General features: G+C 38.3%; 2 protein-coding genes across 4 annotated transcripts in view; one reads left to right on the top strand and one right to left on the bottom strand.

Moving 5' to 3' along the window:
- Positions 1 to 13227, bottom strand: part of narf (nuclear prelamin A recognition factor) — a 31951-nt gene extending 18724 nt beyond the window's left edge. The window contains exons 1-6 of one of the 2 annotated variants that reach the window (XM_073025958.1): positions 13142 to 13227; positions 12130 to 12236; positions 11909 to 11992; positions 11676 to 11816; positions 6030 to 6162; positions 1725 to 1859 (exon numbers count right to left, since the gene is read on the bottom strand). In XM_073025958.1, the coding sequence (XP_072882059.1) occupies positions 1725 to 1859; positions 6030 to 6162; positions 11676 to 11816; positions 11909 to 11992; positions 12130 to 12156 (520 nt within the window). In that variant the 5' untranslated portion in view covers positions 12157 to 12236; positions 13142 to 13227. Of the gene's footprint in view, positions 1 to 1724; positions 1860 to 6029; positions 6163 to 11675; positions 11817 to 11908; positions 11993 to 12129; positions 12237 to 12442; positions 12807 to 13141 lie in introns of those variants that run through there. The other variant, XM_073025957.1, reaches the window with a different exon arrangement.
- Positions 13228 to 13296: 69 nt separating this feature from the next.
- Positions 13297 to 26744, top strand: cybc1 (cytochrome b-245 chaperone 1). Of its 2 annotated transcripts, XM_073025959.1 has the most exons (7): positions 13297 to 13404; positions 18458 to 18603; positions 19047 to 19088; positions 21988 to 22061; positions 23613 to 23709; positions 24311 to 24455; positions 25508 to 26744. In XM_073025959.1, the coding sequence occupies exons 2-7, from the start codon at positions 18516 to 18518 to the stop codon at positions 25632 to 25634; spliced, it is 573 nt and encodes a 190-aa protein (XP_072882060.1). In that variant the 5' UTR covers positions 13297 to 13404; positions 18458 to 18515; the 3' UTR covers positions 25635 to 26744. The 2 variants fall into 2 exon arrangements, with proteins under 2 accessions (XP_072882060.1, XP_072882062.1); XM_073025961.1 differs by lacking the exon at positions 19047 to 19088.

The raw sequence follows: 26744 nt of genomic DNA on the forward strand, positions 1-26744 counted from the left end.
CTCCATAATTCAAGTGGAGATTAGAAAAATAACCTGCTGTGGGAAGAGAGCAGGCTCTTAGATTTGGATTGCTGCAACAATAAACTGACAGCTACACAAAGGGCAGAATGGATCCTTTCTCTGTTCGACATTTATAATGTGCTGCTTTCACATTTGCAGAGCAAACTTTGGTTATAATGCAGTATTTTCAGATATGTTGGTATAGTCACCTTGCATTAGTAGGCAACTTGATAAAAAAAACATATTAAATGCAACTTACCTGACAATTACTTTTCCAAAGCAACACATGCAAATTCTGGAGGAACTCAGCAGGCCAGGCAGCATCTACGGAAAAAGAGTAAACTGCCGATATTTCAGGCTTGTGACCCTTTTTCAGGACTAAAGAAGGGGTCTTCGTCCGAAACACAACCGTTTACTACTTTCCATAGATGCTACCCAACCTGCTGAGTTCCTCCAGCGTTGTGTGTGCTGCTTTGGGTTTCCAGTGTCTGCATATTTTCTACTGTTTAGAAATTATTTTTTCAAACACATTTCATAAAATTAATCACGTGATATCAGTCATCATAAGAATACTGTGAGTTGACACATACACTGTGAAAGATGGGAGAAGGGAAGACATTTATATAGATAGGATCGCGCTACTTGGTGGCATCAAAATAACGGCAACATTAAGCCTACTCTAGTGTTCGTTGATGTTCACCGGGCACTCCCACTAGCCATTTACTGCAACCATAAAACAACAGCAGACAACTACGCATTGGACATGTAACCGGATAAAATAGCTGATAGAATTAAATGTGGAGAAGCGAAAGTTGTTGGGACTTCAAATTCAAATGTAAAACAAATGCATACAGTAGATGACAGTACCCTAGAGAATCTTGGATCAAGTAAATAGGTGGTGAAAACAGCATTCTTGCTTTGATGTTAGTTTGCTGTACGGTCAACAGTTCCATTTGGTGTACTACAGGAAGGATGGACTTGATATAGAAGAGCTTCACTAAGATATGAACTGGATTTGTAATTAGCAATAGGGAATGGTTGAACAAGCTTGGATTGTTTTTTCTGGAGTGGAGACTAACAAAAGTATATAAAATTGAGAGAGGCAGGTAGGATAGGTAATCAGAAATTCCCCTCCATCTCCACATCCCTGAATACAAAAGTTAACCAGAGGGAGAAGATGGGTAGAAATTTTTGAGTAAAATGTTTGAGAGAAGTTTTTTTTTGGAAGAAATACAAAGTACTAGGTGCCTGGAACACAGCACTAGGGGAAGTGGTGAAACAGATACAGGAACAATGTTAAATGTTAGGTGGACTTAGATGGCACACAAACAAGTTGGGAATGGAAGGGTACTGCGTTTAGGCAGATGAGATCAGTTTAATTTGGCATCATGATCGGCACAACATCAAAGGCAGAAGGGTCCATTCCTGAGCTACACCCTTCTATGTTCCACTGCTTATAATGATCAGAGGGTGGACGATGTTTTAGATGAAACTTGGCTTTCAACACTAATTATTAAAAGCTTATGATGTGATTTTATAGATGGATTATGGAATGTTTTGTTGAAGGATTCGACAAGTAAACTAAACTACTGATTATTTCAATCCAAATTTAAGTCACTCCTTTACTGAAAAAAATTGCAATCACAGTAACTTGAATGAAATTATTTGTCTGTTAGCTGCGAAACAACACATAAAATCAGATATAATGCATAAAAGTGAATTACCAGGGCAAGCAGAGGCAAACATTGGTAAAGCATGTTGGTTTTGGCTTCTCTGGTAAAAGCGCTGAACAAACTCCCTTTGACTCTCGAGAAGACTAAAATCAGCTGCCAATATCATATTGAAGACATAATGAACCCCTGAAAAGAACAAATTGCATTATCAGCAAAAATAAAAGTCCTTCTACTGGAAAATACATGGAAGTTAACTTCTACTGGAATTATTTTTCTATCACATTGTATTCCAGCATCTCTATTTTTAAAAAAAATCAGATTTATAGCAGGATTTAATATTTTAATTCCCAACAAGATTTGACTGAATGTTTTCTTTCCACAGATCTGGACAGCATCCTCACTGTAAAGTAGTGCCCAAAGAGTGGCTCAAAGAAAGCACCTAACCTCTGGTGGATAGATTAATGCATGCACATTTTTCTGCCAATATAGAAATTAAATACTGAGAAGCCATTTCACTGTAACATTGATTTTATTCCAGCACTCAAGTTCCCAAGTCTATACCATAAAACACTGCCATTAACATTGTGTACTCCAGTATTTTGTGTACAATTCCAAACTGATTTAAAATGCTTTATTAAAAAAAATGATGTTATTGATTGTAAATATGACTCCATTACCATTTCTGACCATGCACCTTTGAAGCTATCTATTAAGACAATGGACTCATCGACTAATGCTAAATCTTGGAGGTTCAACTCTATTTTATTGCAGGACTTAGACTTTCTTAATTTTATTAAACAACAAATTGATTTGTTTTGCTCAACAAATTCTACAGCAGAGATCTCTAGTGGAATTTTATGGGACACTTTTAAAGCATTTATTCGTGGACAGATTATTTCATACTCTGCTGGAGTTAGGAAACGAACTAATTCTAAAATATTAACATTGGTTGATAAAATCAAAGCAATTGTTAAGATTTATTCAGTGACCCCCAGCAAAGAACTTTATAAAGAAAGAGTTGAACTTCAAATGGAGCATAGTTTGTTATTATCCTCTTCGATTGAAAATCAGTTAATTAAATCTAGAACCCAGTTTTATGTACATGGAGATAAGTCTGGCAAATTATTGGCTAATCAATTGAAAACTGCTTCAGTTTAACGACAAATTACTAGGATTCGTAAACCAGATGGCACTCTGACAATCCACCATAAACAGATAAAGCCTTTCAAGATTTTTATAATTCTTTATATCAATCAGAATTTGTTGAGGATTCTTCTATAATAGATGAATTTTTAAGAAAATTGAATATCCCAAAATTAACAACAGAGGATAGTGTATTCCTAGATGCACCTATTATGGAAACTGAAATAAAAAAGGCTACTTTTTCAATGAATTCCGGTAAAGCTCCCAGTCCGGATGGTTATACTGTAGAATTTTTTAAATCCTTTTCCTCTATACTTTCTCCTTGGCTTTGTAAAATTTTTAAAGATGCGTTAACTATAGGTAAATTGCCACAATCTTTTTATGAAGCCTCTATTTCTTTAATTCTTAAAAAAGATAAAGACCCTACTGAATGTGCATCCTATCGGCCTATATCCTTGCTGAATACGGATTTTAAGATTTTTAGTAAAATTTTGGTCACTAGATTAGAAAATATATTACCTCGAATTATTTCTGAATATCAGACTGGATTTATTAAAAACCGCTACTCATCTTTTAACATTAGAAAATTAATTAATATTATTTATACTCCTTCACCCAAAATACCAGAACGTGTCATTTCCTTAGATGCTAAAAAAGCATTTGATAGAGTTGAATGGCCATATTTATTTAATATGTTGCAGCATTTTAATTTTAGTTCGAAATTTATATCATGGATTAAATTAATATACTATAAACCCTTGGCTTCGGTCTTTACCAATAATCAAAGATCTCCTTTTTTTCAGTTACTCCGTGGTACAAGGCAAGGCTGTCCTTTAAGACCTTTACTATTTGACATTGTTTTGGAACCTTTAGCTACAGCCATTCGTGAATCACGTAATATTTTGGGTATTACTCGTGGGGAAGGGACGTATAAGTTATCATTATATGCTGATGATTTGTTACTATACATATCCGACCCTGAGAGATCTATTCCTGCTATTTCGTCCTTGCTTGCTCAGTTTAGTAACTTTTCTGGTTACAAATTGAATTTTAATAAGAGTGAATTATTTCCATTAAATATGCAAGTTCCAATTTATAAACATTTACCATTTAAAGTTGTCACAGATTATTTTACTTATTTGGGTATTAAAATTACCAAAAAACAAAGATTTATTTAAAGTTAATTTCTTACCTTTAATTGACCAAATTAAGCAACTTGCTACCAGGTGGTCTCCATCATCTTTGTCATTGGTTGGTCGAATTAATGCAATTAACATGATGGTATTACCCAAATTCTTATATTTATTTCAAGCATTACCAATTTTTATTTCTAAATCTTTTTTTGATATTATTGACTCCAAATTATCTTCCTATCTGTGGCAGAATAAAAATCCTAGACTAAGCAAAAAATATTTACAGAAGCCTAAGAAGGAGGGCGGTTTGGCTTTGCCAAACTTGAGATTTTACTATTGGGCAGTTAATATACGATATTTAATATTTTGGACACAAGAATTGACTATAGCAGCTTGCCCACAATGGGAAAATTTGGAATGTAAATCTGTACAAGACTTTTCATTGTTTTCAATTTTAGGATTTTCACTTCCTTTTTCTTTATCTAAATTGAATAAACAAATAACTAATCCTATAGTTAAACATATATTACGAATATGGTTTCAATTTCGTAAATTTTTTGGCTTGAATAAGTTCATCTTATCAAGCCCTATAATATCTAACTTTCTTTTTCGGTCCTCTTTTATGGATCAAGCCTTTGTTTTATGGAAAACAAAAGGTATAACATGTTTTCGTGATCTATTTTTAGATAGTTTTATGTCCTTTGAACAGCTATCTAATAAATATAAATTTACCTAAAACTCATCATTTTTTTAAAAAGATATTTGCAAGTTAGAAATTATTTGAATAATGAGTTACAGTCTTTTCCGAAACTACGTCCATCGGACATTACGGAAATTTTTTTTAGCTCTGAATCCTTGTCAGAAGGGTTTGGTAGCTATCATTTATAATATGATCATGAAAATACAGCCAGAAGTATCAGAAAAAATTAAGGAATGGGAAAAAGAACTTTATTGTCTTATACCCACTGAGCAGTGGGAGAAAATTTTACAATTAGTCAATTCTTCTATTTGTGCTAAACATGCCCTAATACAATTTAAGGTTGTACATAGAGCTCATATGTCTAAGGATAAACTTGCTCGATTTTATTCTTATGTTAATCCAACCTGTGACAGATGTCATTCTGATGTTGCTTCATTGACCCATATGAATGATGTTGCTTCATTGACCCATATGTTTTGGTCTTGCCCTTGTATGCAAAATTACTGGAAAGATATTTTCAGTATTATTTCAACAGTTCTGAATATCAATTTCCAACCGCATCCTATTACTGCAATTTTCGGTTTACCAATGGCGGATAATAGTCGTTTATCCCCCTCATCTCGACGGATGATTGCATTTGTTACATTAATGGCTAGAAGATCTATTTTATTGAATTGGAAAGAAAATAATCCTCCAACTATATTTCAGTGGTTTTCTCAAATTATCTCTTGTTTGAGCTTAGAAAAAATTAGAAATGTTGTCTTTGATCCTTCAGTTAAATTTGAAGAAACTTGAAGACCATTTATTCAACATTTTCGTATGAGTTAAATTGTCTTTTCCTAAACCTCACTTTTATTATCCTTAATTATTTGGATGGAGGTTTGGAGTTATTGGCACTACTGTATATATTTGACATAATGCAATAGCCCATGTTGGTTAGTTTTTTTCTCTCTTTTTTTGGGGTGTTTTTTTTTACTTCTTTTGTTCGCAATTACCATGAGTTTGGGAGGTTATTATATATTGATTATCATCTATTTGAATGTTTATTTAAACTATTAACTATGTACTCTCAAACTCTCTGTATTCATGTTTCATTTATGTTTGTTTAAAAATTAATAAAGATTTAAAAAAAAGAAAAAAAAGATGCCAGTAAGTTATCCAATCTTAGCAACATCTGATGCAGTAAGCTTGAGCCAACTCACTTACGCTCATTTGCATGCATTACTTGAACACTTACGGATTTGTTTTCTCCAAGAAATTCTGCTTGAAAACACGAGTTCTAATTCTCCACTTCAAAGTTAAACATTTTTAGTTTACAGCTTTATGTCGCCTATTAAAATGAAGTTTGATTAAAGACAAGAGAAGCTAAACATTACTTACCAATGCTTTTCAAGAATCCAGAAAGTCTTTGGGTTACATCAGCAACATTTATACAGTGCTTAGCAGCAAAATAGGGCAGTGACTGATGGGAAATCGAAACTACCAGCACTTTATGTTTGGACTCATCACATCTCTGTGGAAAAGAAGGGACAAAAATCACTGAGATCCATTTATTAAAACTTGAGATGCAATGGTCGATTCCCCCCGTTCCATAACCTATGTGCATTGGAGCTAGGTGCGTAGAGTGCTTACCGAACAAGTGAAGCCTGTGAAAGGCAAAATCCAGGGTGAGGATTTCAGTAATTTTAAGAGTCAAGCAGCAAAGAAATGAGCCCATCAGCCCCCCTCACTCATTGTGCCCAATTACACTAATCCCGTTTTCCCACATAGGATTGTATCCTTTAATAAATTGTCCATTTTAGTATCCATCTCATATTAAACATGGTCGGGATGTAGATATTTTCCAGGAAGTCATCAGCATGGATTCTCAAGACAATGCCGATTTGAATATGACATTATCTAATTTGATTGGGGCTGGGGAGTCTAGGAAGAAATGGGTAAGGGACAGAGATACGCCTGTATCAGTCACATCCAGCATAATGAGAACTGGCAAAAATTATGTCTGTAAAAAGTGTTGTTTGTATGCTCTCTATGGAATAAATTTGGGGATACAGTAAATGCCCTTGATTTTCCCAGCAGAGTATTAGAGGAAAAAAGTCTACTAGCTGTCGTTATTCAGATTTGAATCAAATGAATCTGTCATTGACTGAAGCGAATACAAACTGCACCAGGCCCACGTGCAGTGAAACAACCTGGTAATTTTGCACAACTTCCTTCAGGGAAGAGTTTAAATAGCTGGTATGCGGAAATAATTCTCTTCAAGCAAGAGCCAAAAAAAAAAATTGAGCAAAGTAAATTGACATTTATGTTTACTGCATGCACTGAGAAGTTAAAGAGAGCTTACTACATGTACAACTTGACTACCCAGTTGCTTGATGGAAACCCTTCAACACCCTGGCACGTGCAAGTCAGCTTTTCCTGATGAACAGGCAAGAAACACATTCACTAGATTTCCATTTGAGATGAAAATGAACCTCCATACATCAATTTAATATAAAAAAATAAAACAAATAGTTATTTCCTAACATTACAAGGCATCCAGTCACTGAGCTTTCATAAATACTTCCTTGTATGTAGTAACATGAGAATAGCTGACATCTATTCATTATAAAGTGAATCCTTTGAACTTGACTCAGAAAAATTACTTAATTGCTTCTTCCAGATTTTAATGATGAAATGCTCACCAATTCTGTTTACATTATGCAGTACTGTGCAAATGTTTTAGGCACATAAATATAGCTAGGGTTCTTAAGACTTTTGCATAGTATTGTAGTAATTTTATTATTACACTCTCCTGCCATCATAATAAAATTAAACTCTATGACATATGTGAGTGATGATCATTCTGTATTGTTCAGTAAACCGGTTGTTTGGAATCAGATGATCTTGCCTGGTGTCTCAGAGCTGGGCGTGTCTGCATCTATGCCCCACCCCCCGCCACCTGACCCACATCCCTTCCACAGTTCTCCACCCTCACCACTCCCTATATCCTTTGTTCCCGCTAGATTTACCAACTCGCTCTCCAGTCCACGTTGACAAATGTACTCTGCAAAAGCTTTGGTCACCCTAGCTATATGTGCCTATCCATATATTACCCTGCAAAAGTACTTCTACAAAGTGTTGTTGGGGAAGAAATTACAGAATTTTGATTGTACAATTATGAGAAAAATGTAAAACAGGATGACCTGGATGAGGGAGCAGCCATGCACCTGTTTCCTCATTCTTAAAGATAGGTTTCAATTGAGTTGACACTTGAGCAGGTTGAAATGCTGAAGCAGCCTTGGTAATGAGTGGATTACCATTGGCTTTAATGCTGTTGGTCCAGTTGAGAGACTATACTAGTAATAATAGTAATAGGCATCCGTTAGTCTCGTGAGACCATGGATTTGCACCTTGGAAGGATTCCAAGGTGCAGGCCTGGGCAGGGTTGTATGGGAGACCGGCATTTTCCCAAGCTGCAAGCCTTCCCCCTCTCCACGTCACCGATGTTGTCCAAGGGAAGGGTACTAGGACCCAAGCAGCTTGGCACCGGTGTCGTGGCAGAGCAATGTGTTGTTAAGTGCCTTGCTCAAGGACAAAACACGCTGCCTCAGCTGAGGCTCGAACCAGTGACCTTCAGATTACTCTTCCGATCCCTTATCCACTAGGCCATGCACCAACAGAGTCTACACTATGTTTTTCTTAATAGGTATCTTAATATCTTGTCTACCTCAGGAGAGACAACTGGCCTATGTTGAGAACGTATCCCCACCTGCCAGGCACTCCCAAATACCTTCTCTCCCTTCACCAGCCAGCTCCCCTTCATCTCCTGTCTGCTATTGAAAGTGAATATTCTGAATGGACTGACACTGAATCAATTCATTGTGTTCGTCTATAGCAAGTCCCCTAGCCTCACACTTTGCTTGCAAGCTACAGGTTGTGTGGTACTGGATGAAGGCTGACACATACTCAGGAGTGAGGTTCTGCATCTTTTGCAATATTAATTTTATCACTGGAAGGAAGAGGTCAAGATAACGTCCACCTACATGAGAAATACTCTTGACAGCATTGTTTAGACAGCTGTCAAAATGTTCTAATTATTTCACTCCTTGTAAAAACCCAAGCTATTTAAAATACAAAAAAAAATCTAGAGAAGCTATTACATATTTGCAGCCAGTTTCCACTAAATTCTTTCCCTGCACCATATGTAACCAGATTCCCTGTTAGTGTTGGACGATCTATACAACTTCATACTTCACTGCTGTACTCCATAAAGGGACGAGCAAATAAGTCCTAGCATCACACATTTTCAGGTATTTATAAAAATCTGCATGTGTGGAAACTGCCAACATCAATGGCAACTGTTCAGGGAAATAGCAATATTTCTGCACAATATCTGTTTGGTATACTGTCAACTGGAATAAATGCTTGATATTCTGGGACTTCAGAAACTTTGTCCTGCTAACTAATACATCACTATACTATCACTACTTTTCTTATACATAATATACTAGAAGCTTGAATATTTATTGTTATTAATTTATTTTCAAATTATAAACTACATGATGTATTTTATACACTGCAGACAATTGCAAATTCTGTACCTGACATGGTAATTTCAGCACATTCAATACAATGCACTTACATTTAACGCAAAATTATTTGTCTAGCATGATGACAAACAAATTTCCAACATTCAAACAATTATAGGTCATCTTTGACATAACCACAATTTATTACATACTGGCCCACACCCATCAATACTTGAAAGTCATTTATCTTAGAACAATCACTTCAAGTCAACTAAATTGGATGAAAACATTGGTGGCTTTTAAGACAATTAATTTGAGCTTAATGGTATGCACCATTAAAATAAAAATGGAGCTGAAATGCCTGCAATGGAGATTTTACTTTGGATCACACTCAGATACTATTCTACTCTAATAATGATCACATTTAATTGACACTTTTGCCCGTCTAAGTAAAGAACACAAAGTGAGCTCATGGTACAGCGGCACAGCTGGATGACTTCAGTATTTTTCATTAAGACACCCCCGCAACACATGCCGGCACCCAACTTTGAAATAAGTCTTTTTTTGTAATCTGAACCTGGACAGCTAATTACAGCTGTGTTCTGAAGTACAACTGCCAGTCACATTTTGACGGTGGCAAGATGTGGCACATGCTTTTGTGCAGGCAGCAATATTAAGCGCAGCCACTTTAATTGAAAAGCCACCAAACATCGAGGCACCATTACAAAGGAAATGTGAACCATATGCTTTGCTCTTCAGTGGCATATACTTCAATGTACAAGCGCTCTTTTGATGTACACCTGAACACGAACTACTGTTATACTATTCCCTGCTATTTCATGTTATTGAAGCCTCTAACTTCTGGGGTGTACTGGTATATTAACAATACGCTACCACTATAAAGTGGAAACACAAATAAAGGTTTGCAATAAGCTGGCTCACTTTTTCATTTAATGGACATTGGTTACTTCCCAAATGTTATCAGCTGATCAAGAAATCAATTTGTTAAGCTCTTCAATACCCTTTCAAGAACTCTAGCTGAGCGAAGGGCGCTGAGTAGGCTACGGTCAATTATGGATAACTCTGAACATCCTCTACATAGCACCATCCAGAGACAGAGAAGCAGTTTCAGTGACAGGTTACTATCGATGCAAAGCTCCTCAGACAGGATGAAGAGGTCAATACTCCCCAATGCCATTAGGTTTTACAATTCTACCTCCAGGACTTAAGAACTTTTTAAAAGCTATTAATGCTTTTTGAGACGGTGATTTAGATGCATATCATATTTTTTTACTGAGTTAAGTATTGTATGTAATTAGTTTTGCTACAACAAGTGTATGGGACATTGGAAAAAAGTTGAATTTCCCCATGGGGATGAATAAAGTATCTATCTATCTATAAAGTTACACAAGCCTGGGATTTTTCATTGCAGAAATAATGTTTTTGACTCACTGCACCCTGAAATATTTGGACTCATACTTTACAACTATTTGCAATTAATATTACGGCTATCAGAGTGGCACTACTAATAGAACTGCTGCCTCCAATTCTCCAATGTGAATCCAGCCCTGAATTCAGGGGATATCCTAATGGAGTTCATATAATCTCTCTGTGATACCACGGGCTTTCTCAAAGTGCTCTAGTTTCCTCTCATATGCCAGTGATGTGTGGTTTCAGGTTATCGGTCGTGCCTAATACAAGAGGCAGAATCTGGATTGACTTGATGTAAGTGGGGGGAAGAACTACATGGGTGCTTAATGGTCAGCCTACACTTGATGGGCCAAAGGGACCGTTTTTTTTTGCTGTCCAACTCTGGTGTAGACATTTGAAAGAACAAGTTAGAACATGTGCAGGATATAGGATAAATAGCATAAGTTTAACTCCACCCCCCCCCCCCCAAACTGACGTTGGAAGTATGAAATGATTGGAAGACAAAGGCAATAGGCAAACCATATTTTGTCCATTTATCTCCTTCACCAATGACAAAAAGAAAAACAAATTAGGTTGAATTCATGACAAACTGGATAAGAAAGGAAAAAAAAATTCCAAATGAAGGGATGACAGGGGGGATGGTGCTGCCTGAGAAAGTTAACAGACAATCTTGTTGCAAAAAAAAAGTTATAGAGTACCAGGCCTAACGCAGGACCCCGCAAGTGAGACCTCAGCAGTTTGTTGCTCCTTTTCTATGCCTCAGAGACACATAAATTTCCTCCATAAAAATGTCCTTGGAATATGGATTCCAGCTGTAACTTTTTGTTGCTAGCTTAAAACGTGTTTACAGTGTAAATCCCACAGCTACAAGAAGCATATAGGGAGAATCCTGGTAAATCCCATTCATGCAAAGTGAACAAAAGCTGGAAAAAAAAATCTGGAAATTTGTGGCTCCATATGACCAAACGGCAACAGCACTCAAAGAATATGTGCATCTTGAAAACAAAATTCTGCCCAGTTTTACAGCAATCTACAGAAAGCATGAATTTAATTGCCTTTCTCTTCCCCATACCGTGTATTTTACCTGATTGAGGTCAAGCACAGTTAAAAACTCTTGGCATTGCTGGGCAATCCGCGAACCTTCTGTGGGAGTCACGCAATTTTCACAGGCCAGGCAGTCACTAAGGAATATTTTTGCATTGGCCAACTTATGAAATTCACTTTCCTTTGAAAGAATAAGAACAAACATTTAGTAAGCACGCATCAATCGTTTACCACCGAAGTATTTTCTCCCCCAGCCCCCGCTCGGCGTGTTACCTCGTCTGTATCGCTGGTGCTTGAGCTTTTCGTGTCGATGACCAGACTTTCGTTTTCATCATTTATCCGCTTTTTACTACATTCCTGGATTAAAACACCAGCAGTTGTCAATAACAACACTCAGCTTTTTAGAAATCGCAAGCCTACGCATTGTTACAATGCACATATACGAAAGGAATAACATTTTAAAAACTAACCAAGGACAAAGGATTTTTATTTACCTTCTTAGTGCATTTGTCACACTTCATGTCGAGGGAATGACGTTCGCCTTCCTCTCCCCCTTTCCACCAGAATGCGGAGCTCCCCGTACAGTTGCGGTTCTACCACCCTGGCGACACAAAGAGATTGTTTTGAAGTTGAGAAGGACGCAATCGGGAGTTCGCTCCCGGGGCTCGACGCTGTCTGCGGGATGTTTAACGACGAGTCTCTCGCTTACACACACACACACACCGGGCCGGCGGCTACGATCTCGCCGATACCCCCCAGAGATTTTCAAAATGAAACCATAGCTAAATACATTCAAGCAGTCCATACCAACGATACTCCCGTCCGTGGTAACAACCTTTCCTCCGGCACTTACGAACTATTCCAACAGACAGCCTAACACACACAAAATCCTGGAGCAACACTGCAGGTCAGGCAGCATGCAGGGGGAGGAATAAAGAGCCGACTTTTTCGGGCCGAGACCCCTCATCGGGACTCAGCCGTCGCCTCCGGCAGCCTACGCGGTTTATTAACAGGCAGCAGACAAACGCCAGGGATTAAGCACTTCTCCCGCATATCAAGCAGGGCTTGTCTCCAGTCTCATGCTTCTCTCGTGGACGGGACCCCTCCCCGAGAGCGGTGTCACTCCGTCCGGCACAGTATCACCCCGAGCCAGTCCGCTCTGCCGCAGGAACGCCCCGCAGACACACTAGAACCGCCTCCCCGCTCAACGACATTGCGAACCTGACACAGCGCACGTATCTGGGAACAGTACAATGTGGGGGCTCATCTGTTCCAACATCCTCCATAACTGACTTCACCCCTTCTGCACTCGGAAAACAATAAAATAAAATAAAAAACAGTTTGAATTTAGAGCTTTGTTTCACTTTCGTTCAGTTCGTAGAAATAAACGAGTTCAAACTAAACCGCCCGAACTATTTACTATTTATTTTAAAGCCCAGTTTCTGCAAAAGTAGCACTTCCAGTCCCAACTCTGACCTCCGGTTGGCTATCATGAGAGATACTAACCGTAAGTTGACACAACTGCGGAACCGACCCAGCCACCCGTGAATACTGCGTTTTGTTATTCATTTCTGTGTTGGTTGCAGTGGAGGGGGTGGGGGTGAGGGTGGGAAACGAAGTTAATACGTCCTTCTGATTGGGTAGCAGGCATCCGGAGGCGGATCCTAATCCAAACCAATGAGAGAGCAGAGATCTTCAAGCGAGAAGAGGAAGAAATCATTCTGAAACTTGCTCGCCTTCCTGGTGAGGCTCACAAGGAAGAACTGACGGTATGACTTTATTCCTCTAAAACCAGAATTATTTTCAAGGGCAAGGGTACTATTTCATAGTTATAATGCCGGTCGTTGTTGTTTTAGATGTGTTTTCTAACTAAAAGTTTCTGAAACTGATCGCAAGCCACTCAATAGATCCACTACGGAACAGATTTCAATTAAGACATGTGTTACTTTCTTATTCTAAAATGTGTTTTTAAACTGCACTGATTTTTCTTCAACGCTTGCATGTTTAAGATATTTAATTAAGTGCTTTGCTATTAAGTGTTGCTTCTAAATCTCAAGTTGTTCTGATTTTAGACTTTTCTCCGACAGTTGTAAGTTATACCGCAAAAACGCCCCTTTTGAAATCCCTTGCCCAACACCCTTCAGTCTCAACAAACCAGGAAAGAACAACTATAACTGCAAATTTTCTAAGTGTGTTATCTTTAACAGCGGAATTGTCATGATGGGGTCAGATTAGGGATTAAAAAATCAGAAAAGCTGGATGGCACTCAGCAGATCAGGCAGTTTCTGTGGTATGAGATAGAGTGAACGGTTCAGTTGGAACACCTGTTATCAGAACCGTGCGAGTACAATTGCCCTGCCATATTTAGCCACAGTGACTTGTTTGAACCCATTGATTTCACAGAAGGGGCTTCCGAAGACGTTCCGTGCCTTGGGTGAGCAGCAAACGCTTAGATTTTACTGATTTAATTGCCCACCGATGTTGCTGCCCATATCCCATCCTTTGTGTTTCCGTCATACGCTCATTAAAAGACAACAGCGGCAGATTACTGGAAGTTACCAACACTCTTTGGAGCCACAATACGAGGAAGGTGGCCACAAAGCATTAACATTGATGTATGATAAACACCAAACAAGGATTAGGAATTAAGTTGAAATGACTGCATGCAATTCAGCATAAAATCTTAAATTTCATTAAGTGTAAATACAATGCGATTGGAAGTGACTTCTAAGATTGAAATACTCAGATGAAAGAGTGGAGATACAAAGTGGTCGAAGAGATGGATCATGAAGTGCTCCTTTGATGATAGACCAATGGTCCATGGGGAATTTATAAATGTATTCATCTAGAATAAGGGAGGCATGGTGGCGATGCCTCTCTACCAAAGGAGGTGTAAGGTGCTTCTTCCCTCTGCTAGCCTGTAGGTCACCCTTGTGCAAGGTGTAGCACCTGATTAGCCCTCCCGATCAAGGTTACATGAAGTGATGGGAGCAGGTGGTGGATGGTTCTATCCACTGGTGTATATCACAAGTCCTGGCTGTGCAACTACTGACGCCGGGCAGTCAATCTCTGAAGCGTATTGACAGTCGCTCGTCTTGTAAAGACACTGTCCAGCAGAAGGCAATGGCAAAACACTTCTGTCGAAAATTAATGTCCATGGATAGCCCATGATTGCCTATGTCATACCACATGGTGCATAATGATGATGATATTCTGGAAGAATTTCCTTTAAAGAGTACTGCAGTGAAATGCCACAGCTTTGTCCATGAGTAGCACTTCTACAGTAAAGTTATAAATGATCTTGATGCACTTCACACATGAGTAAATGGAAGGAACAGCAGGCCTATGGAAATATTGTTGAAAAGATACTTAATTAAGAGGCTGTCAAAGGAAAGACTGATGGCTTAGATCATAAATTATAAAGCCTAAAAAATGGAAAAAGGTGAGGACTGTTGGAAAAGGGAGAATTGCACGAGATTAAAGTCAGAGAGAAATACAGCATTGAAACTGGCCCTTCAGCCCACTGAGTCTATGCCAGCCACTTACACTAATCCCACTTTATTTTCCCTGGATTCCGATGCATGAGATATAGGAGCAGAAGTAGGCCATTCGGCCCACTGAGTCCGCTCCACCCTTCAAGCATCTGCTGCCATGTTCCACCACTCAATTATACAAGAAGTTACAGCGGCCAATTAACTGCCCATCTTTGTGATGTGGAAAGAGACTGGAGTAACCAGGTGGCATTCGCATAGTCACAGGGAGGGTGTGCAGACTCCACACAGACAGCACCAAGGGTCAGGACTGAACCTGGGTCAGTGGAACTAAAATACTGCAGCTGTACTGCCTGTTCCCATGGTTTACAACTGCAGGATCATAAGGAACGAAGGTCATCTTTGCATAATCCCATGAATACATGTTTGAAAAAGAGCATTTATGAGGAAAATGCAGTGGCTGGCTACAATAATGCTCCAGTAATCTAGCACTCTGGTAATGATAGATAAGCAGATTTTCCTGATTATAGATGTAACATCTATTAGCAACCCGAATTATTTTAATTTCACTAAGTTTATTGGTTGCACGGTAATATATGAAATTTTACAGCAAAGCTTTAGGTGTCATTAGTCTAATTAGTTCAGCACAATTTTGTGGGCCAAAGGGCCTTTTCCTGTGCTGTGTTGTTTGGTGTATTATGTATGTTCTAAGCCAGTAAGTTCAAAAGTAACAGGAAATATGCAAGCACTTTGGTCCCGTCCTTAGCTTCCTAAACTGACCCATGTTTCTGACCCGGTACTCTGGGTTCCAACCCCAGGGCTAAATGCACACACTGCCCACAGTCTGGACCCTGCCCCACCCGCAGTCTGCTCTGCTGGCTCTGACTGCACATCCTGCTTGCATTCTGGACCTCACTCTCATGTTCTGGACTAGAAAGTGAACCCAGAGCTGGACCAGCTGGATTCCCAAACAATTGGATGCTGGATTATTGGAGTTTTATTGTACAGGGTTCGGCTTCTCAACAAGACTGAGGTCCATGGAATAAAATGGTCAATAGCAGTGTGAGAAGAAGTTTGCTTAATGGTTAGGGACTAAATTAGAAAGCACAATTAAGATATATATGAGAAGGCTGGAGATGTATGTGATAGTTTGTTTAAGAAGTGATGAGGTAGAATAAGAAAAAAAAGTATACAGGCCCCATGGATGGAGTACAAGATAAAGGAAGTCAATGATACTTTTAACTCTGGTTTGGTCACATCTGGAAACTTGTATCCAGTCTCGGGTGCCACACTTCAGAAAAGATCCAAAGGCTTTAGAAAGGGTGCAGAAGAGATTTTCTGAAATGATTCTAGGAATAAATGATTTTAATGTTATTGATAGACTGAAGGAACTGTTGTGGTTCTAGGTGAAACAGCAGTGGTTCCAGGAGGATCTATAGCAGTATTTATAATCATGAAGTGTTTTGGAGAGTATGAAGAGTAGAAAGAGTTCACAGAATGCCCATGAACCTGGGGATGGAGAATGGAAGGGATTGACAAAATAACAGCAGAGTTCTGAGTATGGGTCCCTGTGGAACACCACTAGTCACAAACCTCCAGCCGAAAGTCCCATTGAGTACTATCCTCTGTTTTCTATAGGCAACCAATTCTGAATCCAAAGAACCATGGATCCAATGCACTTAATCTAATAGATAATTTAATGCCTGCACAAAGTCAAGTTCCTAATTAGACTATCATTTACCTAGTGCTCATAAATCTTATTCCTAAGAATCCTCTCTAGTAACTGACATGAGACTCGCCAGTCTACAGTTTCCAGAATTATCCCTATTTCCTTTCATGAATAATGGAATAACATTAACTAATTGCTTGTTCTCCAGGACTCATCTGTGGCTAGAGGGAACACAAAGATTTTGTTGAGGCCCCAGCAATCTCATCTCTTGCCACTGTCAGTAACCTTGGGTATATCCCATCAGGCCTTGGGGACTTAGCCACTTTAGTATTCCTCTAGAGGCTCAAAACTATCTTCTTTATCTTGAAATGCCCTAGCAAATTAGCATTTTCCATACTGATCTCCCTAAACTTAATGTCCTTTTCCTTGGTAAATCTTGATGCAAAGTACCCAATTAGAACTTCACCCACGTCCTCCACCTCCGAGCACACATTCCCTCCTTTATCCATGAGTTGTCCTTATGCTCCCTAATTATCTTCTTGCTCTTGATATATGTATAGAGTTCCTTGGGATTCTCTTTGATCCTAATTGTCAAGGACATTTCATGGCTCCTCCTGGCTTTCCTAATTCCCTATTTGAGTTCTTTTCTGGCTTCTTTACACTCCGCAAGATCAGTTTGATTTCAGCTTCCTGAACTTTATATGCATTTCCTTTTTCTCCTTATCTAAATTCACCACCTCTCTCAATGTCCAAGGTTCTCTTACCTTGCCATCCTTCTTATTGGAACATACTTGTTCCATACTTGGTGCAGCTTGGCTTTAAACGTCCTCCACTTGTTAGATTTGGACTTGCACAACACCACTGTTCCCAATTAACTCTTTCTAGTTCCGGGGTTATGGTTCCTGAGTGTGTGTTTTGGGGTGGGGGTGGAAAGTTGGTAGTATAATGCCATCAGAATGGTTGTACCTTCCTTATTTTTGCATTTTCATCCATATAGACTCAACAGATGAGCCCTCCATTTTGTCCCCACTGAGTGCACCTGTGATAACACCTTTCTGTTTTTATTTCTGTGAAGAGCTATAGAAATAGTTTTTCAAATTGAATGTAAGATGACTTGATAATTACATTAGCTGTTAATTATACAGATTTTGAACCTGTGAATCTGTTCTAATATTTATAGGGGTAACTTATGACAGCAAAATCTGAAATGTGTTTAATGGTATAAATCTCTCAGGTCATCAGTGCAATTTCTTGATAAATGCAGCCTACCTTATTTATCTTGCATAATAGCATGCTCAATTAGCATTCAAAAGAAGGTGAATCATTCCCCTTTGCAATATCAATGATATCCATAAAATAATGTATTTAAAAAGTTGTGGGCAAAGAGTTAAAAGCATTGAGTAATGTTGGTTAAAAGTGGCCTGATTAACAAGATCGTCTTCCTAAACTGCAAAATAGTCTCAGATACATTAGCTGTATCATCAACACTGGTTTACTGGAAGCACATACCACTTCTCCAAATCCAGTACATATTGGATTACCTTATAATAGCTACAAAAGAGACATTTGCTATCAGTGGGGCATCTAACATCTTTGGCAATGCTCTTTGCCGCATCTTATTTTCAAGTGTGTATTACACTGTCATTTTGTGGTTCATTACAGGTCCATTGAAAGCATTGCCAGTTTATATTCCATACACTGGGTATTGTTGTTTATTAAGATGGCATACATGACTGTGGAGGAGAAAACAGATTCAATCCTGCACCTTACGAGGACTCCTGGTATTAGATCATGGTCTGTGTTAGTCGGTAAGTGCATGGTAATTAAATCACTTTCAGATGGTAGCAGTCTCACTTCAAAAGAATTAGGAAGTAGGTTCAAATTCCACATAAGTATGCCAGTGTTGTGCAATGGCAGTGCCATCTTACTGAATGTTATCTTTTGAATTATGCTTTCAGACTAGAATCTAATGTGTTTCAGATGAATACTAAGGATTCCATGGGACTAATTAAAAAAAAGGATTTAAAAACTTAAATTGTTTCATTGTTGTTTGCACAGAACAAGTGCAGCAGAGTAAGTCCTACAAGAGAAATTAATAGAATGGAGTGTTTTGAGGGCTATTTAACAATGAATTACTTTGGTCTTCAGCAATGGAAGTTGGATCAGTTAGTACCAGCAGGAAAAAGATTTCACCAGAAATTTTATGATTAAGAGAATAGTTATGAGTGAAATGTTCTTTTCTCTCCTGCAGGAATTGGTTCTATTGGGTTAGCTGCTGCCTACTACAGTATGGGTGAGAAAAATCATGATCTAATCTTATATCTGTAACATATTTACAGTTCTGCTTTACAGATTTGAAAACAAGTAGGCATTTGCAATCATATCAAATTAAAGGGAACCTGGAACATTACATCAATTAACAGAAAATAGTAGAAACTGCAGCTAACAGAAATAATTGACAAATGTTATGCTTGGAAAGATGAAGGGGGAATGGATTACATGATAATACAATCAACATTATTTTCTGTAGAGCCCTTTTGGATGATGTTGATAAAACTGCAGATTAAATGAATAAAGTAAAATGTGCAAATAAATATTGTAGGATTTTATGATGTTATTGGACATAAATCCACTAATTCAAATAGAAGCAGCTCCCTTTACGCATGTAGTCCGACCTGTCTAATTTTCTGACATTTATTGTGCCCAAGTGGTCTATTGTGGCTAGATAGTTAGTTGACATTTATCTGTCTCGAAGGACAATGAGTGATGATCATCAGCACCACAAGCCTGGGTGGGAAATATTGAGATCCTGAGATGCCCAGTCATCAAGATCCCCCTCATGTCCTCATGAGTGTAGTAAAAAGGAAAGCTTATGAAGCAATATGTTTGGCACCAGCTTGTTTGCAGGAGCTGTCGGAAGGGTGTTCAATGGCATCCAGCCACCTTAGGGGCTCCACTCCAGATTTCCTGTCTGGGTTTATTCCTGCAGACTTGGTCTCCCAAGGCTGCCCACAAGGCAGTGGAGCTATTTACCCATAGCTGGGGATCTGGTTCATGAGCACCAGCGCGTGTCCACACACTGGCGGGCCTGCGTGCTACGTGTGCAGGGGCCAGACCTCCTCCCCGTCCTCTAGTTCAGCCTGAGTCGGAAAGGTGTTCAGTTTCAATGGGTCTAAGGAGGAGGCACTACATGAGGCTTTCTGCTGGAGAGGCTATGTACTGGCAGGGGGAGACTTACACATTCAGCTCTCCTTTTCACAAGACTGTTAGCCAGTGGTGGAAGTTGAAAGTGAGAGTGACAAGCACTACCCATTACACCACCACACTAGACACGTCATAACAACCATTTTGACACCTGTGGCTAGATATTAATCAAGGAAAATCACAACTTACCTCTGTTCTTAAATTGTCAGATTGTTGTGATGGCAAAAGCAGACGATAAGGTGTTTGTGAAGCGTGTGACGTCAAAATTTTGTCTGTTCATAAATAAATTGACTACTACTGGGAAAATTCAGATTTGAACTTTGTTCCTCCCTTACCTTAGCAATCACTGGCAGGACTGGGTTATCTACTTATTAACAAGAAATGGATGGATAACCTAGACTTAAGATAAACTTAGTTACTATGCATTAGTTCCTGTTCCAGACAAACATGCTGAATATAGAATGTAGCGCTGTAAAATATTATGGAATGGAAATCATCTGAATTTAAATGTAAATTACAAACAAATGCAGTTTTTTTTTTCATTTTCACTGCCAAATCTAGTGGAGTAAATTGCTTACGTTTTGTAGAACTGATTTTTATTCTCTTTTAAATTTGACATTGAAGATGGCACTTTCTGCTGCTGTACTCAGACACCTTTATGTTACACGATAAATCAAGTAGCTTAACACTCAGTACTTAATGTTTGCACTCCGGCTTCAGTTTAGAAAGGTTTCATTATGTTCTAAAAACTTTGAAGAACGTATGATGCTGTTGGATCACTTGATAACAAGTAATATAAGTTTGTAGCTGCACAGAAGGCTGTAGACATATGCACTGAAAGTTTATGGTCTTGGATCAGTTTTCAACTCTTGTTTTGCCACTTTGAATGGAGGAAAAAGGATTGGATGGACGAATGTTTGGACTGAATTTAAGACTGATAATAGAAAGTTACAAATTAAACTTGCATAGTATGCCCAGTTAAAATATTCAAAAAATTGTTTTGAAGTGAACTGCACTGTGTTTTCACCTGACATTTCATGAACCTTTCACCTTATACACTGCACTTTATCTGTAATTGTAACATTCTATTCTGCATTCTGTTATTGCTTTCCCTACTGATAGATAGATCCCAAAGGAAATTACAGTGTCACCGTAGCATTACAGGTGCACAGATATACAAATATTAGAAGAGAAGTAAGAAAGAATAGAAAATAATTTATTTCAAACAGACTAACAGGAGGGGGTCATCACTTCCCCAACTATAGGTTGATTCATTTTAGAGCTAATGACCTTATATAGCACTCTTTGGAGCAGCACAGTTGATTTAGTCTATTATTAAAAGTGCTCCTCTTTTCAGCCGAGGTGGCATAAAGAGGGTGAGAAACATTTTCCAGAATTGCCAGGATTTTCTCTAGGTCCTTTGTTCTACCACAGCCTCCAATGTATCCAGTTTGACGCCTATAACACAGCCAGTCTTTCTAATCAGTTTATTGAGCTGGTTGGCATCACTTGTGTTGATGCTGTGTTAATACTTCGATGTACTGTTTTTGTGAAATGATCTGTACAGATGACATGCAAAAGGAAATTTTTCACTGTAAATGTGACTGTAATAAGCCAATTACCAATTAAGAAAATATCTTAAACTTGAAAAAATCTGCAGACACTGTAAATCAAAAGCAACACACACAAAGTGCTGGAGGAACTCAGCAGGTCAGGCAGCATCTATGGAAGAAGATTTAAACTTCAGGCTAGGCAACCCTTAAGGAGAATTCCCAGATGCTGCCTGACCTGCTGAATTGCTCCAGCATTTTGTGTGTGTTGCTTAAGAAAATATCTTGTAATTTGCGTTCTGCTGGACTCCAAGATAATCTGAAATTGTATCAAATGATGCTGTGTTCTAGCTATGTATTTACTACTGTGAAGTTAAGGTGAGATTAATTATGAAAGACTGAACAAGATCAAATAAATGTATTTACTTATTTTTGCAGATAATTGGGCATGGAAATTATTCTATGTTGCAGGATGCATTTTTGTAGCCATACAAAACTTGGAAGACTGGGAGGTAGGAAAGTACTTGTTAGGTTTGTCTTCAGTATTTGTGGGGTTTCTGTAAAGATAATTCATGGTTATGCAATACTTTAATACTACTTGTGAAATGAAGCAATTAATGTGACTCAGTATTTGGTGTTTATCAAGGGTGTTCGTTGCACTTGATCTTTCCCCTAAGTTTTAGATTGCTCCCTTAAAACCACTGCATTGGTGGGTTCATTTGAACCTCGGCCACATTTAATAGCAGTAAACTGGAAGAATAAATTTCACCAATTTCACTCTGCATGTCGTTCATGCTTGTGGTTTCTGTTCTTTAGATATCTTTGAATTCACATCCCTGTGCAAATACTTGCCAACTAATCTCAAGTTATAATCAGAAAAGTTGAGTTTATTGTACATGGACACACAGATGCAATGAAAAACTGATTTGCAGCAACATCACGGGGAAATTGCATCACATACACAACATTCACAAGTAAAACATAAGTTATACAATTTTTGTTTACGAGAAACACTGTTAAACTAGAAAAGTAAATTTTAGTGTAGAATGATCAAGGTATTCATAGTTCAACACATGCAAGATAGGTAACAACTATAGAAGGTAATAAACCGTCGATGTTTCAGGACAAGGTTTTCATCGGGGTTGGAAAAGGAGGTAGAAGCCAGACTATTAAGGTGGTAGAGGGAAGAAATTGCTGGAAATTAAAGAGATCAGTATCTGTCCCATCAAGTTGAAGGCTACCCCGATAGAGTACGAGTTGTTGCTTCCCCAACCTGAATTTGGCCTCATCATGGCAGTAAGGGAGGTCATAAACAGACATGTCAGAATGGGAAGTTGAATTGAAACAGGTAACCAGGAGGAGATCCTGCTTCTTACAGCAGACTGAGTGAAGGTTCTTGGCAAAATGGTCACCTGGTCTGCAATGGGTCTCACTGATGTAGAGCAGGCTGCATTTGGATACAATAGATGACACCAATGGACTCACAAGTGAACTGCTGCCTCACTTGGAAGGGCTGTTTAAGGTCCTGAATAGTGGTGAGAGAGGAGGTGTAGGGGCTTAGAGCACTTGTCATGCTTGTTGGGCTAAATGCCAGGAGGGAGATCAGTGTGGTGCTAACCTGCAGTAATTAGAGTTTTGCTGATTGATTCAAGAACCAAAAGGATAAAGGGAGTAGCTGTTGTTGAACCAGGTGATACAAGACTTCACATGAGGAAATCTGCAGATGCTGGAAATTCAAACAACAAGACTTCTGTACTTTCTGTCTGATGGTAGCTGTGAAAAGATGACGGCCCAGATTGTGTGCTAAGTTCATATTTAACAATTGAATTGAGAACTTTTGAATTATTATCTGAATTTTGGCAAGTGACAAAAACTTAATTGGGGAAAGCTCTACATTTGCAGTTGTGAACATGTGCACCATCTGCTGAGCATCACCTTTTATACTTGATGAATAAAAACTTTGTACGTAGTTTGTTGAATTTAATGATAACTGGCAAGAAATAAGAATGTAGGACTTTGTGTTTTTCGATTTGTTTAATGCTGATGCCTCTTCTGTTTTTCAGGAAGTTGTGTTTGACAAGATTAAAGGAACTGCAATTCTTAAGAATTTTAACCTTTATACAAGGATACTGACCATGTGGTCTAACAGCCAGGAACAAGGTGAGGTGCTAATTATTATCTCTTGCATCAAATAGCTTTTTGCCCTCTATGAAAAATTCTTTGAACGTGATGACAGAATCTTAAAGTATATTGAAGTGGTGGAGAAATAACTGCTCCTTTTGTTCAGAAAAGGAATTATTTATTTTTAGTTCATGTGGGTTGCCAGAGGGCGGCATGGTAGCGTAGTTAGTGCATCGCTTTACAGTATTAGTGACTCAGGTTCAGTTCCCGCCACAGTCTCGTAAGAATCTTGTGCGATGATACTGCTAAATCGGGGGTTGATGGGCAGCATGACTGGAAGGGCCTACTCTGCCCAGTATCTCGATTAATTAATTAATATTTTATAATCTGCCTAAAATATTGAGCCAAGGAAAAGGCTAAAACAAAGTTTGGGCCCTTTATGGAAAGACCAGCATTTTAATGTCAACCTTTGCAACAAGGCAGAAACAATGCATGTGGCTTCTGTAGATTTCACCTTAATGCAATGATATGAGCCAATTCACCTTTACCATGTTCAAGGAACATTGAGTGGCATCACCGTGTGCTATAATTTTTATGCTAGTTTTGCTTATGCTGGTGACTCACAGCAGTCTGTTTATAGTTGTGATGCAGATTCAGCATATTCATGACGTGACTGTGGAGGAGGAGAGAATACGATATCTGGGCAAAGGTTATGTTGTTGTACTGAGATTTTCAGCTGGGTTTTCACATCCACTTACCCAAAGCGCAGTGCTGGGTAATCAAAGGTAAACTCTTTGTTTCTTGAGTCAATTGGATTGTGAAATATATTAATCTACGTTATATTTATGTTGGAGAACTAGAAAAAGTGTTTATATTGAAGTTTCACACATTTGTGCTGATTTAATTACTTGTATAAGTTCCTGTGAATTAAATTACTTTTCATATTTTCTATATCAGCATCTCCAGCAGTGCAACTGATGAGCCTTAGACCAAACGGATGGTCTAAATTCATGATTATCCACACAATTGTGCCGCTGTTGAAAAACAGATGAGAGGGAAAATTTAGGAGAGAAGGTAGTTTTAGAAAGTTGTTAAAGAGCAAACACGAGGAAATCTGCAGATGCTGGAAATTCAAACAACACACACAAAATGCTGGTTGGAACACAGCAGGCCAGGCAGCATCTACAGTGAGAAGCGCTGTCGACGTTTCGGGCCGAGAACAAAGGGTCTCGGACCAAAATGTCAACAGCTCTTCTTACTATAGATGCTGCCTGGCCTGCTGTGTTCCACCAGCACTTTGTGTGTGTTGTTGTTTTGAATCTTCAAATTGAACATAGGATCCCAGATGTCTAGGAGGAAATCATACTTGTTCTCAGATCAAATAGTGAGCAAAGCACAAGAATGTAATACAGAAAAAAAATATTTTTTTTACATTTACCATGAAGGACAAAACAAGTAGGAATCAGCAAACTAACATATGATAACTTGGCAATGTTGCACCTTCTGCAGCCACTGTTGATAAGCGAAAGTAAATTAGAATCTATAAATTGTGTTTTCTTGTCAGATGAATGCAGAAACCACTGTAAAGTACAGCCTTGAAGACAAATAAATCTGTACCAGCAATTTTGAAGGACAATCCATTTAGTCCAAATTCTTTCCTGTCAGTCTGTACTATATTCCAGACACTTTCCATCATATGCTTATCCAGTTCAGTTTTAAAGGATAGTATTGACTTTATATCTTCCACGTATTTTGTGCATCCTATCCACTTGTTGCACCAAAATGCTTTTCCCGAAGTTTGCATTTCTAATTTATTGTCTTTCTCTTCTTTTCACAGTGATGTGAAGGCCATAGCGGAACTTATAATCAACTTTCTGAATCTTAACAAACCTGCCTTTGATGAGAAAGCAGAATTGTCTGCAGACAGCAGTGAAAGTACTGGCAGTGACAATGAAACAAACTGATGATTAATGGCAGAAAGCGGTTCATAGACATTTTGAACACAACTAAAGTAAACCAAAGGCTTTTAGCGTCTGACAATGTTGTGGAACATTAAAAGATCATCTATAAACACACCACTTATGAAAGTATAGTGATCAATCAGTGTCCAACACTTAACAATGAGGCAAACTTCTTCCCCAGTGCAATGAACTATACTTTTCACATTCCATCAATGCTAACGTTGACTGCTTGCTTTAAATAAGTGTACAATAAATTGTGCAAACTGTCAAAAATAATATCCATCCAGGAAAATTGGAACGGAGAAATTAGTTTTGTATTTATTTTAACTATTCCAGTTTAAAAGAAGTGGTGCATTGTGAAAGTAGTGCTCTTGCCTCTTAGCTCCAGAAACCCACATTCAATCCTGAATTTTGGTGCTGTGCATGTGGATGCTGCTTGTTCTCCCTGTGGTAACTTGGGTTGCCCATGGGTGCTCCAGTTTCCTTACATATCCTAAAAATGTGTTTATTGGTACATTAAGTAGTTATTGTAAATTACTCTCAGTTCAGGTAGATGGGAAGAGAATAGGGCTGATGGACATGAGAGAGAAAGAAAATAGTTTGCAGTGAAATAAGTGGCAAAATGGGCTTGATGGGATTATTGAAATAGCCAGCATAGCATTGATAGGCCAAATGGTCTCCTGCATCAAAAGGAGAGATAATATAAAAATATTCTGCCTACAGCTGCTTAAAACTTCTTTCTGGGGTTTCCTATGAAAGATTTTTCATACAATGTGATGCTAAAGCATCAATTTTGGATATATAAACATCAACGTAGAATTAGAATAGTTTAGGTGCTGAGTAGTTTGTGTTGTAACTTGAAATTATTTAGAATGGCTAAATAGATTTTGCATGAATTCCGTTTTGACAGCCCCTTTTTATTTTGGGATCTTCATTTTTGTCCAGCTATTATTGGAGCTACTATCTAATACTAAACATGGGTCAAGTATCATTTATAAAAAGAACATTTCAGCTTAATAATGGTATTTCAGATTTCCTGCATCTACAGTAATTGCTTGCATAATTCTGAATAATTTGCATATTCACTATTTTCAAATAAAAATCATTGTGAAA

Source organism: Hemitrygon akajei, chromosome 22 (assembly GCF_048418815.1).
Source record: "Hemitrygon akajei chromosome 22, sHemAka1.3, whole genome shotgun sequence".
In the NCBI taxonomy this organism is placed as follows: Eukaryota; Metazoa; Chordata; class Chondrichthyes; order Myliobatiformes; family Dasyatidae; genus Hemitrygon; species Hemitrygon akajei.